The following is a 14,428-nucleotide window of genomic DNA, read 5'->3' as shown; positions in this document are numbered from 1 at the left end:
TCCGCAGTACATTCCGGTGTTGGTTCCTCCTGCATCTCCGCATCTCAGCACCATGCGTCTGTTTCTTCTGCTGGTGTGCGCCATCGCAGGTGCACGATCGCAATGCAATCCGTCCCCTACAAGGGCTGTTGGCCTCAAGGCGCCAGCACAGATCTGCAGTGGGGACCTCATCTTCGACGAGGAATTTGATGACTTCGATTTAGAAACATGGGGCCACGAGAAAACTGCCGCTGGCGGAGGGGTAAGTCTGATCAAACCTTCCAACTACAGAGCCTTCATGAAAAAGTATTTTTAAAGTTATTTAATAGTACATTATGCAACGAGCCTATAATGATAGTAATTAAGAAGCGAGTATGGATGTTTATGAAACTCGCTTGCGCTCGTTTCATAATTTTCATACGAGCTTCTTAATTACCATTATAGGCGAGTTTCATACGACTTTTTATGCTCGACCATGTTTCTAACTTGAAATTATTCATTTTATTTGTATCTAACAGACCTTGAGCAATACCTCGTAAATTGTGAGATGTGCGCAGACGCGAAAGTATTGATTTTTTCCGAGGAACAGATGTCCACATTGACCTTGATAGCCTATAAGAACCTACAGAGTAAACTAAATATTAACTTTGAAATATCATTGAAATTAAATTAGACATTGAAAAACGAGACGACAAATTGAATTTATTTGAATATTATTTACAATTAACGCTAATTATTATAGTAACAGAACATAACCTTCTGCGACAGTATTGGATTTCCAGTCTCCGTGACTTTTCTCTAATTCTCTTTCGATTGCATATCCGAGAATAATCGATACTTGCGGTTTTATAACGGTACAAAGCTGACTTGTCATTGGCTGATGTTTTATAAAGGTACAAAGCTGACTTGTCATTGGCTGTAACACCTGTACTTTAATGAGTAGGTGTACTTTAATGACATGCATTAAAGGACTGCTACCAGGTGTATAATTACTACATTTCGGCATGGTCGAGCATAAAACATCTTTGATTACAACTAAAGAAAATAATTTAATTTCTTCCAGTACCACATAATATAATTATTAGGCTATAAAGATGTTGGTGACATTGTGTATTCAGTTAAATTTGGTCGTAACCGTAACGGCACGGTTCAAAGCTACTGTAGCAAATTCTCCAGTTTAGCGAAATCTTATAACTGAAAAGTATAAGTGATACTAACAGACCTACATCTATTCCTTATTAATATCGCATGGAAAATACCCTCCGTGAAATTAGCCCTACTACTCACATGTAAAAGTCAAAAGACTGATTCAAACAGCAAAAGTGATTTCAAAATGGCATAACACATAAGGCAACTAAACTTGAAGATGAGGTAGAATGGCAAGTTCCTTTCCCCTATCATTGCATAAATCACTGACTATAGTAACACATTTCACTAATCAAACTTAAAATGTATCCACAAAATTACAGTACTATCCCCGTTTCTGAAGAATGTTTTCAATACTTAGAAATGTTCTTTCTACAATAATCGAAGTTAGTATCGATTTAGTAGGCCTACAGAAACGGAAAAGAGTAAGACTTCAAAATTTACTTAAATATCATGCTCTGAAATAAATGCAATTTCAGTTGTACACGAGATCGAATACATTTTGAAAATATTTACAGCGACAACTATGCGAACTGTAGTAGTACTAATACTGCTTACGTTTTGCGTACATTTTAGAATGAACTGCATTAGATGACTCTGCCGCCTGAAGTCAAGGGTTGCCGAACTTTAATTTCCTTTAAGGTAACCCATGAGTGAAATTTTTAAATCCGAAACTATTCAGTCAATCCTTATGAAATTTTTACCACACATATTCATTGGTTGCAATAAAAAACTGACAAAGTTTCATCCTCCTAGGGCAAATAGTTTCTGAGTAATAAAATATTTACTATTTTTTATAACTACGCTACAAATTGCCCCCTGCGTTGTAATTTTATTTGAAAGGTTTCGACTTTTGGTCAGGACATCCCCCATGCATATGGTTCTTTAATTTGCTATCAAGTTTTTGTGTAATGTTATTAATTTGACTTGTGGAATTTTTTTCTTTTGTGATATTGCATTTTTCACTCATGGCTTACCTTAAATGTAAATTAGAAAAATATCTTATGATGAGTTGCCAGATCTAACGCGTTGCAAATATTTAATGGAATGTGTTCCACTGTATTTATTTTTATTTTTTTTTTATTTCTTATTTTTATTGTGTAATCATGCAAATCGTATTTATTTATCACTTAACGCCAATATGTATCCCATTGTGTTGTTTTTTCTATTAATATATTTTTCGTGTACATTTTATTCAATTATCGATTTCTGGTTTAATTATGTGAATCCTACTTAATTGTAATCTAATACTAATATGTATACTAATGTGTTTATTTTTATTTTACTGTGTACATTTTTTTATTGAATTATCGGCTTCTGTTTTTATGTGATTCGTATTTTATTCTAACAACATTAATATGTATTCCACTATGTTTATTTTTATTTTATGAGGTAAATTTTTATGTAACTACCTCTTTTGATATCATTATGTACCTAAATTGTATCAGTATGTAATTACTTAATTCCGATCCAATTGTATGTTCAACTATGTAAACAAGTTTTAATCCTGGTTGAGTGTAAGAGAAGGCCTTACGGCTTTAACTCTGCCAGGTTAAATAGAGCCATCATTATTATTATTATTATTATTATTATTATTATTATTATTATTATTATTATTATTACTATTATTATTATTATTAAACAGAAAAGGCTACAAAACAAATATCCAGTAATATCATACGTCTCATAAAACGAACCATTTAGTTACATCTATTTATTTCTATTATGCATTCCGCTAAATCTTTAGGTCTAGGCTTGTTTTCTGGCACTTTTTAATCTTGTTTTCTACATACACAAACAAGTGTTATTGATAATCAGGGAACGGATTTATATGGACTAAAAATATATGAAATATGTAAATATATATGTAGTTATTTTTACCAAAATATGGAATTAAATATGGATTTTTACCAAAATATGGAATTAAATATGGACTTAAAATTATAAAAAAAATGACTATGTACGTTAAATATTGGTACATTTTAATCAAACTAAACAAAAAATATAATGGACGTACCTTATCTTCCAATGTAGTTTCAACAAAACACAATTTTTATTGTCTGTTACCATAACAATAGGTTACAAACATTTCTTTCAAGTGCTGAAAAGTGAATCTTCTTCTATTGTCTCTGAGGATAGATTTATACTGACTAAAAGAGCGTTCGACGTCACAAGAAGTAACTGGTACATAATTCAATTTCACAATGTCTGCTGGGGATAAGTCCAAGTTAATCTTCACTGTTGATTCACCACTCATCACAGCAACAACCTTTTGTAGTTCTTCATATCCAGGGTTTTTTGAAAGTACAGTGTCCACCTTAGCTCTTACTGCATCTGCAACTTTACCTCTACCACGATTCAGTTGTTCCACAGTACCGGTACTATTTATAATTTCAAAACTTTCAGATAGTGAAAGGTGCCTATTTTGGAGACTTTTGAGCGTTTTTATGATGCATGAAAATGTATGCTGAATGTGAGCTAAGTCATTCTTCACACTTATGTCACAGGTAACTGTTTTCGCAGTATCAATTGAGACTGCATCTTCAGAGTCCAATGCAAGGAGAACATTGTTAATAGAGTCTATATGTTCGGCATAATATTCAACTGCTTCTAGCCATGTACCCCATCTAGTTAAAATTGGCTTTGGTGGCAATGGAATTTCAGGGTACATTTCTTTCAACACGTTAACTCTACTGGGAGCTTTGAGAAATACTTTTTTCACTGATGAAATCAACAAATCTACTTTAGGGAAATTGTCTCTGACCACTTCTGCCACACGATGAAATGCATGCGCCACACAAGTAAAATGAGTCAATTTAGGATATACAACAGATAATGCTTGTCCAGCTTTGACCATATAAGGGGCAGCATCGCTAATAAAGAATAACACATTATCGTACATAATACCCTTTGGCCACAGGATACCCATAGCTTCGTTGAACAGTTTAACTATAGTTTTGTTATTGCACTTTTCTAGAACATCACAATGTAAAAGAATTCGTTCAGAATATTGTTCACTTAACAAACCGATAACTACATTACCAACAAGTCTACCTTCTTTGTCGGGAGTCTCATCAATGGAAACCCAAATTGAACTATCTTTAATTTCATCTCTTATCTTCTGTATTGTCTCATCGTAGATGGATGGAGCATACGTCTTCCTAAGTGTTGACTCATCCGGGATTGTATGTTGAGTATATTTTTCAAGGAATTCCCTGAAGACCTTATTCTTTAGTTTGTAGAGAGGAATATCAGCAGAGATGAGAGAACGGCACAGGTCGATGTTAAACTCAGATCTTACATTCGATGTTGTTGGTTGTGTTAAAAACAATTGTCTCTGCTTGGAATTTAGTTGTTTGTTGGCCTGATGTTTACTAGTTGTAATGTGTTGTTGCACCAGGAACTTTTGTGTAGATGATACTGCACACTGACACAAATTACAAAATAATATTTTATTGTCAGTTGATAAACCATCTTCTTTAAATTCTGAAATGTAACTTGTTTTGATTTTAAATTGACTGAATGACGTACTTTTGGCATATTTACCGTCTTTATAGTATGATTTACAAAACTGAACCTATGTGTACTCTGACTGGCATTTAACTGTTGAGCTGCACAACTGAAGTCTGTTAAAAATTTTAAATTAAATTAATACAGTTTTGTAACTTACTTTCCCATTGTTGATAGGACTGCTAATTTTCAAATAACTCTGATGTTAAAGGGATTACTGAACATGTGTTTAAATCTCTATTGTTGAAATGTATTTTTAAAAGTTAATGGAATTTTGTTTTGTTTTATTGTTAAACCTAATATAATATGGACTGTTTTATATGAAATATGGAAAATATATGGAAATTAACGAAAATATGTACTAAACTCTAAAATATGGAAAAATATGGAAAATAAAAGTAGGATTTTTCAACCCTACACATTGTGAAACATAAAGATAATGCAAAATATAAATTATATTAGCTTTATAAGTAAATATGTATTTACATATAAATCCTTTCCCTGTTGATAATAAATTCTGGTAAGTTGTAACTCTGCTCAGAATTTAATTTCATTGTCTTAAACTGTTTTCCACTTTCCAGAACTGGGAATTTGAAATTTACCTCAACAATCGATCCAACAGTTTCACAAAGGACAGTAAACTTTTCATCAAGCCCACTCTCTCGGCTGATATCTACGGCGAAGAGTTCTTGGGAAGTGGAACTCTCAAACTGTACGGCGGAGCACCAGCTGATGAGTACGTATGATTTATACACTATTAACTAACTGCACTGCTACAAACGGACTGCAGATGGCGAACAAACAAAACATTTATTTCATACATCATAAGAAAGTCCGCCCAGGCGTTCTTCAGCCTGTGGCAGCACTGTCGTTTTGAAAGTAATATATAGGTACGGATCTTCTTATTTTTCACATTAGGACGATGCCTATTAATATAGAAATAGTTTCTATGTTAATATCAACGTAAAACAATAGTTTCTTATATTGCATTTTTGTTACTTTTTTGAACTAATTGGCCATTTATATATTTCTTCGGCATTTTTTCGTAATTTTTAATACTTTGAAGAACTTTTAGATTATTTGGAATGCATTTTACTTTCTTCTTTAACGATAGGTCTGTTAAATCATTTTCTAAGCTAATAAGTCAATAGTAATTGCCTACTGAATAACTGAATGACAGTGAAGTTTGAGTTTTATAGCTTGGAGCAGACTCTACAACCCATCCCTCATTCCACTGAAGGCTTCACTTCACACAATGGAAGTAATGTAAAATGCTTGACAGCAGCTTAGTTTAAGTGAGGGCTTTGACCGCTACTGTTCTTTTGTCGGTACGAGGGTGTCTGTAGAATTAATGTTTCGAAGGGGGGAAAACTTTCACCGTGTCCTGGACAGGACGTCGTGTCATCAACATGGTTCGGAAGGGATGTCTACTGTAGCAGACAGTATTTTTAACACAAAGATTGCAAGAATGCACACTGCGCCCACTATTTGTTTTGTCATTCACACTCCCTCATCAACCATGGAATCGATAAGATGGTTAGAAACTCAGTTAAGTCCATTTCAATGTTGAAAACAGAACATATTCAAACACAAATCGTTCAATGAAGATTATTTGGAAAATACTACTTCACTATCGTATATTAGTCTGTTATCGGACCGATCCAAATTTAAAAAATCTTAATAGACCATTAGTAAAAATGTAGATCTGATTGTACAACATAGGTACTTCTGAAGAAACGAGTTTAAATTTTAAAATTCCAGTAACGAATATTATGCCAGAATTTTAAATTCGCCACTAATTGAGCCTAAGAATTATTTTACAATATTTCATATTTCACATCTCTTGTCTAAAAACACTTAAAGCTCATTTTCTCCAGCGAATATATCATTTATTCTACAATTCTGTCATAGTGTAAACATAGCCCGGATGTGTCAAATAGTCTGTTCACGGCATAATTTTAAGAACAAACAAAATTGATCATTGCACACACATTATATTCTTCTATATTTGCAAAATGTATAATATATAAAATTCGAAGTGTTTCTATAATGCCTAAGATTGCAAAGATCAGATACTATACCATGTATTCTGAAACTTGTTCCCGTAGGTGCACGAATCCATCCGACTATGGCTGTGAGCGTCAGGGATTTTCTGACAAACTCTTGAATCCTATTATATCTGCAAGAATTCGAACTGTGGACTCGTTCAGTTTCGTATACGGAAAGGCTGAAGTCAGAGCTAAACTTCCAGCAGGAGATTGGTTGTGGCCAGGTAAAACAGCTGAATATTGAAACTTTTTCAAATCCTAATTCATTTTCAGAAAAGTTATATCATTATTATTATTATTATTGTTATTATTATTATTATTATTATCATTATTATTATTATATTATTATCATTATTATTTTTATTATTATTTTTATTATTATTATTATTATTATTATATTATTATTATTATTATTATTATTATTATTATTATTACCCATAGTTCCTCGTAATTTATAACAGTTTAATAATGTAGGACGTTCACACCTGTCCTGAAAACATATGTGCTATGTATTCAATAAAGCAACAAAGGAGAACAACAATAATTCAAACAAAAGACGTTATATTAAATTTCTTTCACTTTCAATCACATTCACAACCCTCAGAAACTAGAACCAACTCCTTAAAATTCTAAATCGCATAAGTCTCAATCGAAAACAAAAATATTTCTCGCTATTACAGGGATGTTATGAATCCCATGTCACTTTTCCCTGTACAAACGTATAACATAACCGTTGCACCTGTAACTACATTCAACAGAATCAGGCTAATTTCACACTTCGTGAAATATATTTTTCGAAATCCCGTCAATACAGTGACATTACATACCATTTTACCTGTCTTGTAACCTACTATTTTCCACTTAATTCAATTCTGTCAACCATAACTACACAACTCTATCAGGCGACGAAATATTTGCTACTGAAACATTATTGCAAATACTGCAAGGAAATAATTCAAAAGTTTAAATTACATGTCTAAAAACAATATGTAGCTTATAGACAAGGTCAGTTAAAACTGAACAATTACAAAGAGATTTTACAATCAAATAATTCGTCAAAGTTATAAAAAGGATTTTAAATTAACCAACTAGAGATGTAAAATTTTAGAGCAGCTCTCCTTAAATAAAAAATTTGTGATGGAGATTTATTTGCAACCTTCAATGGCATTTGATTTTTTTTTTTTTTTCAATATAGCAAGTCTACATGCTATGATACCAAAATCATTTCCTTGTTTTGTGTCATAGGAATGAATATCATTTCTTAATGTTAAAGTTGGAAGATTGTCCTAAACATAGAAAATTAACTCCAGAATATATAAAGTTATTACAGTCATGATTTTGTTTACAACAAAATAATGATTTACAGTGTTCATTAAAAGTTGCATTTGATATAATTCTTATGACTCTTTTTGAAGCAATAGGACCCTATTTATAAAAACACTGTTGCCCCATAACAGCATTCGATAGGTAAGAGTACTTTGAAAGTAAGCAAAATAAGCATCACGAATATATTTTCAGGTACAACAGTTTTTAATCCCTTGAGGAGGAACAAATTTCTTGAAAGTTTAGTAGAAATATGATTAATATGACTTTCCCACGTCAACTTGGAATCAACAATAATTCCTAACATATTAAACTGACTTTGTTCATGATCGGTCTTCTTGAGAGTAAAAATCACAAGTTCAGTTTTAGCTGTGTTCAACAAAAATCCATTTGCATTAAACCAAACTTCAGCATCTCTTAAATTATGTTGAGCAAAGCTTTTCAAATAGTTAATATCACTATAGTTAATTAAAAAAGTAGTATCATCCGCGTACAGAACTGTATCAGCATTTATATTATAGGCTAGGTCATTAGTATCTAGCAAAAATAATACCTTGAAAGTTTAGTAGAAATATGATCAGTATGACTTTCCCACGTCATCTTGGAATCAACAATAATTCCTAACATATTAAACTGACTTTGTTCATGAAAAAGGACAAAATTAAAAAGACTATACGTTATGTTATACCGTATAAAGTTACTACTATACTTATGGATAATGAAAGATTTGCTTAAGCAATAAACAACTTTCAATTTATCTCTAGCAATTTGGTTGCTACCAAGATTCAACAAGTATGGAGGATGGCCAGCTTCTGGTGAGATTGATCTCAGTGAAGGCCGAGGAAATCTGAATTACATCGCGCCATCTGGACAGAACATAGGATCGGAACTCAGCTCCTCTACGTTGCACTTCGGACCTTTCTGGCCTTACAACGGCTACATCCACGCCCATTTTGAAAAAAATACGGCACCTGGTCAAGGTTTTGATAAGGATTTCCATCGCTTCCAGTTGGAATGGACGCCAGGTTAGTACGGTGAAGTATATTGCCTTCAAAGATAATATTTGCATAGCTTTCTATAAAAGTTAAATTTCCATCAACGTGTTATAGATTTCTCTTAAAATTATATTCCTCAGATCTTACTTACTTACTTACACATGACTTTTAAGGAACCCGAAGGTTCATTGCCGCCCTCACATAAGCCCGCCACCGGTCCCTATCCTGTGCAAGGTTAATCCAGTCTCTATCATCATATCCCACCTCCCTCAAATCCATTTTAATATTATCCTCCCATCTACGTCTCGGCCTCCCTAAAGGTCTTTTTTCCTCCGGTCTCCCAACTAACACTCTATATGCATTTCTGGATTCGCCCATACGTGCTACATGCCCTGCTCATCTCAAACGTCTGGATTTAATATTCCTAATTATGTCAGGTGAAGAATACAATGCGTGCAGTTCTGCGTTGTGTAACTTTCTCCATTCTCCTGTAACTTCATCCCGCTTAGCCCCAAATATTTTCCTAAGCACCTTATTCTCAAACATCCTTAACCTATGTTCCTCTCTCAGAGTGAGAGTCCAAGTTTCACAACTATACAGAACAACCGGTAATATAACTGTTTTATAAATTCTAACTTTCAGATTTTTTGACAGCAGACTGGATGATAAGAGCTTCTCAACCGAATAATAACACGCATTTCCCATATTTATTCTGCGTTTAATTTCCTCCCGAGTGTCATTTATATTTGTTATTTGTTATTTCCTCAGATCTGGGGAAAATAAATATTAAGACAGACCATTATACTGTATCAACTTTTCTTTAAATGAAAATATCACTACATTTTTCAACCTTAAATGTACAGTCCAAGAAAACCTTCTTCTCGAATATGACAAAAAATAATAGATTTCAACTGTGTCAAAATTAATTCAACACAATATCTAGTCTAAGTTCAGAAATAAACGACATACCTCTTCATTTTATTGGTCAACCAGAATGCATACAAGAAAAATAATAGGCAATTCAGACCAGAAACTGAAGGATAAAATTTCGAAAGTTATGTAAACGACTTCAAAGAATTCAAATTACTTTCTACATAAATTGGGGTAGCTTTTGAAATATTAATCACCTATGACGGAATAAATTCTCAATTAAAACTATTCATACTATACTGTAATTCACATCTTCCAGATTACATGCAATTCAGCATTGATGACGAAGTTATCGGCAGAGTGGCTCCTGGAGACGGTGGATTCTGGGAACTGGGCCAGTTCAGCCAACAAGTTGGAACTATAGATAACCCATGGCAATATGGAAACAAAATGGCACCATTCGATCAACCGGTAATTACTTATAGTAAATCTTTAAACCTGATAAGCACAGATCTGAAGATATAGAACTTCGAAATACAAAAAAAGGGGGGGGGGGAGACAGATAATTACTCTTAATTTCGAATAAAGTAACCGGAAATATATCATCCGTACTTCAAAAGTAATAGAATAGCAAATACATTGACTGCTATTCTTTGTTAAACAGAATTTTTCGGGGTTTACTTCCCAAAAAAAAAATAAAATACAAGATTGTTCCTTCAATTATATACGCATCAATTTAACACAAAACCTCTATAGCTAAGGAAAACGCTGACGTTAGAAGTTACATTTCCAATGTGGTTATTTGACATTGGGTAAAAGATCAAAAGCACAATGACATTTCAGAAATACATTACCATGTCATGTCCTTCATTTTAATATTGGAAAAAATTGTACAGACTTCTATCCTAGCAAGCAAAGCATTTGAACTACAATATTGTGAATTTTATTAGTAACACAATGTAATTTATTTGTAACAACAATAATTCCTTTCTACAATTCACCTTAAACGCTCTCGTCAACAATTGGATCTTCACTCAACACAGTATTCGTTATAGCACTCCACCGACGACAATGACAATTTACTTGGACTATTACGCACAACAATGAACTGTTAATCTTAACTAATATTTACAAAGCACTATTTACAAATCAGAACTATCAGTTCTCAGTTCACAGTTCTTCTATCTCAGTCACTCGAGTTCACAGTATCTCGAACCACAGACCTTCAGAGACAGTTCACTGTACTCGAACTCGGGTCCCTCCAACTGCGGTCCACTGCACTCGAACTCAGGTCCCTCCAACTGCGGTCCACTGCACTCTAACTCAGACCTTCGGCTGCTGACGCAGTTGCGGACGCACACTCGAGTCGAACTCCGGTACACAAGACTGGCTTCCTTGCTCTGGCTTTCTCACTGACTGAATAACTGAAAACTCTGAAACTGCTGTCGTTCCTTCGCGACCGTAATTTATAGCCACAGCGACGTAGCCTCGAAAGTTCGAATTCGCGAGTCTTCCACTTCGACGGATTTCTCGGCCTCTCTAGGCAAGCAGAAGATGCGCGCGCAAACTCTCTCCACTCTCTCGCCGCGTTGGCCCCTTTCCCCTCTCAGCCGCGCGCCATTCCAAAGTGCTCCGCGCGATCTTCTCTCTTGCGGGACGCTGGTCGTGAGTTCGAATCTCACGTCGCTGTCACAATATTCTGACCCTCAAGAACTTCTAATACTCCTATAAAACGCACAGTTGTGCCTACTCAATTTCGGATATAAATTTTTTATTGGGTTATTTTACGACGCTGTATCAACATATCAGGTTATTTAGCGTCTGAATGAAATGAAGGTGATAATGCCGGTGAAATGAGTCCGGGGTCCAGCACCATAAGTTACCCAGCATTTGCTCGTATTGGGTTGAGGGAAAATCCCGCAAAAACCTCAACCAGGTAACCGGGATTCGAACCCGGGCCACCTGATTTCGCGGCCAGACGCGCTGACCGTTACTCCACAGGTGTGAACTCGGATATAAATAAGATCTAGGTTTGCCCATGAAGTAATAAAACACAAACATATGCCACCTATTATTTCATTTTCTGTAAATAGTACTGAAATCACATACTAAGTCCTACTTTTTTATTTCATATCATTATTCAAATGTTAATAGTCCACCACGTGCTCTTTTAACATAGATACTCAAACTCAATTTTTCATTATATTTAATGTTTAATGAAAATGAAATTACAAGCTCTCAATACCCGTGATATCAAAAGTCTTGCTTGATAAAAGTCAATGCAATATAATATTAATAATACAGTCAAAGTAACCATAAAGTATTACGTTTCAATTGCAGTTCTACTTCGTGCTGAATCTTGCCTGTGGAGGTATAAATTACTACTTCCCTGATGATGCCCAGAATCCAGGAGGAAAACCATGGCTGAATACATCGCCAACGGTAATTCAGTTCCAGTTCATAATGAGTTCTCAAGAACGTCATAAATATTTATTGCAATTTAGAATCAATAAGAATGCTGATAAATGTGCACGTAGTTCTGCTGTCTCTTTCCAATGAATTAATCCACTTTCAGAAATTATCCGTCATATGTTTGACGAATCATGATATATTCCTTGTTCACAGACTGAAAGATTATTTTGTTTTAACACTCATCCATTTCACTCCATTTAGTAATTCATTCTATTAATTTAATCACTTTATAAGCATTTTTTGTTTACTTATGTAATTATTTATCTATTTATGTGTTTAATAAGTGACTAACCCTTTAATTTACATTTCTTAACTACTTATATTTCACTTATTTACTCAAATTTATTTAGAAGTTTTCATTTATCTATTTATTTACGCAATAGTGAATAGGCATCTATGTACCTCTATGTAAAACTGAAGAATGATTTTTGTCTACCTTTCCTCATTGGTCCATACTTCATCACAACAGTAACAAATACAAAACTTGTGGAAAAATTGATAGCAAACACTTACTCACAAACATTCACTCTTAATAAATTGGACAAATTCAATAGTGCACAGATATCTGAGGTAATTTTTCAAAGTGTTTCTTATAATTTTAATTAATTTAAAAGTGTAGTAATTTGATGGGGAATATCTATCTTAGGGATTCACATTCGATATGTTTTAACTGCACAGTTTACATTATATATATTTTTTACGATTTGAAATACACGTATATAGAGTATAAACAGTTCTTTAAAAGAACTTATACAAAGTTTTGCATAAAACAGTACGAATGTATTCCGAATGATTTCAGTTCCGGTGACGAATATACGATATCACCATGCACACACATACATTACAGTGTATTGCAACACAACGTATGGCATATTAATGGAATAATGAAACCTCTATAATTCTTGTATTTACAAATAATTATACACTATCTACCAAAAAGTAATTGGGCACTGTTTTTGCCCCTTTAGAACCTCGTGGTACCACCTCTTGTTGCTATAACAGCAGCCACCCTGTCAGGCATGCTCTCCACTAGTTTGTGTAGGATATCCACTGGAATGCGTCGCCATTTCTCTTGCAACATGGCACTCAGTTGGACAATGGAAGTTGGCCGCATCTCCCGAGACCTTAATCGCCAGTCCAATTCATCCCAAAGGTGCTCAATGGGATTGAGACCAGGACTCCGTGCAGGCCAGTCCAACCGGTGAACATTACTGTCTGCATACACTGCATGGTAGCCGCCGAAACATGGGGCCAACTTCCATTGTCCAACTGAGTGCCATGTTGCAAGAGGAATGGCGACGCATTCCAGTGGATATCCTACACATACTAGTGGAGAGCATGCCTGACAGGGTGGCTGCTGTTATAGCAACAAGAGGTGATACCACGAGGTTCTAATGGGGCACAAACAGTGCCCAATTACTTTTTGGTAGATAGTGTGTCACCGTCACTAATTTCTTTTTATTTAATAATACAAAATACTTATAAAAACAAGTAATCTTTATAACCGTTTGCTAATTTCAATATCTATTGATCTTTTCAGGCTTCAACAGATTTCTGGAATGCCAGAAACAACTGGCTCCCAACTTGGAACCTTGACGTCAACAATGGAGAAAGTGCAGCAATGCAGGTGGACTACATTAAAGTCTGGGCTCTCTAAACTTGTCCACACTACGGAACAACAACATTCTATGAACATGTCATTCCAGAAACAGATTCTCATGGCAGTTTGCCGTTACCACGAATAAATGTATTTTGTGACCTTATGCAATAAAGTTACATCAAATAAGCTTGCTTACATCAATTTTATTTAACACTCTTTCTCAAATGTTTGTTGAATTTTGACCATGTCCATCATCCTACCACATTATTTACATTCCTCATGTTCCAAAACCTCTGACAGTGCAATGACTTCAGTTTATGATTCAGTGGTTCTTATATAATTAGAATTTATATCCGTATGGTAGTACAAGGTAAGTGTTATGGCTAAAGATGCATTTTTTCATGGACAGTTTATCTTCCTGTTGCACACTCATTCACGAACTAAGTAAATTTACATGTTACACATTTTCAAGATAAGGTTTCCAA

The 14,428-nt window shown here is 34.3% G+C and overlaps 1 protein-coding gene across 1 annotated transcript; it reads left to right on the top strand.

Moving 5' to 3' along the window:
• LOC138703798 (beta-1,3-glucan-binding protein-like) lies at nucleotides 1-14,134 on the top strand. The gene is made up of 7 exons (XM_069831986.1): nucleotides 1-241; nucleotides 5,217-5,371; nucleotides 6,744-6,907; nucleotides 8,771-9,031; nucleotides 10,191-10,342; nucleotides 12,212-12,313; nucleotides 13,884-14,134. The coding sequence occupies exons 1-7, from the start codon at nucleotides 53-55 to the stop codon at nucleotides 13,998-14,000; spliced, it is 1,140 nt and encodes a 379-aa protein (XP_069688087.1). The 5' UTR covers nucleotides 1-52; the 3' UTR covers nucleotides 14,001-14,134.
• The last annotated feature ends 294 nt before the right edge of the window (nucleotides 14,135-14,428 follow it).

The sequence above is a fragment of the Periplaneta americana genome, chromosome 7 (assembly GCF_040183065.1).
Source record: "Periplaneta americana isolate PAMFEO1 chromosome 7, P.americana_PAMFEO1_priV1, whole genome shotgun sequence".
Taxonomy (NCBI): Eukaryota; Metazoa; Arthropoda; class Insecta; order Blattodea; family Blattidae; genus Periplaneta; species Periplaneta americana.
This window is presented reverse-complemented; position numbering and strand designations above follow the sequence as displayed.

Excerpts from the sequence above, each read along its gene's own strand:
- LOC138703798 (XM_069831986.1), top strand. The coding sequence starts at position 53 with ATGCGTCTGTTTCTTCTGCTGGTGTGCGCCATCGCAGGTGCACGATCG. Across the intron at positions 5,372-6,743 it reads GGCGGAGCACCAGCTGATGA|GTGCACGAATCCATCCGACT; the intron begins GTACGTATGATT and ends TTGTTCCCGTAG. Across the intron at positions 12,314-13,883 it reads GGCTGAATACATCGCCAACG|GCTTCAACAGATTTCTGGAA; the intron begins GTAATTCAGTTC and ends TGATCTTTTCAG.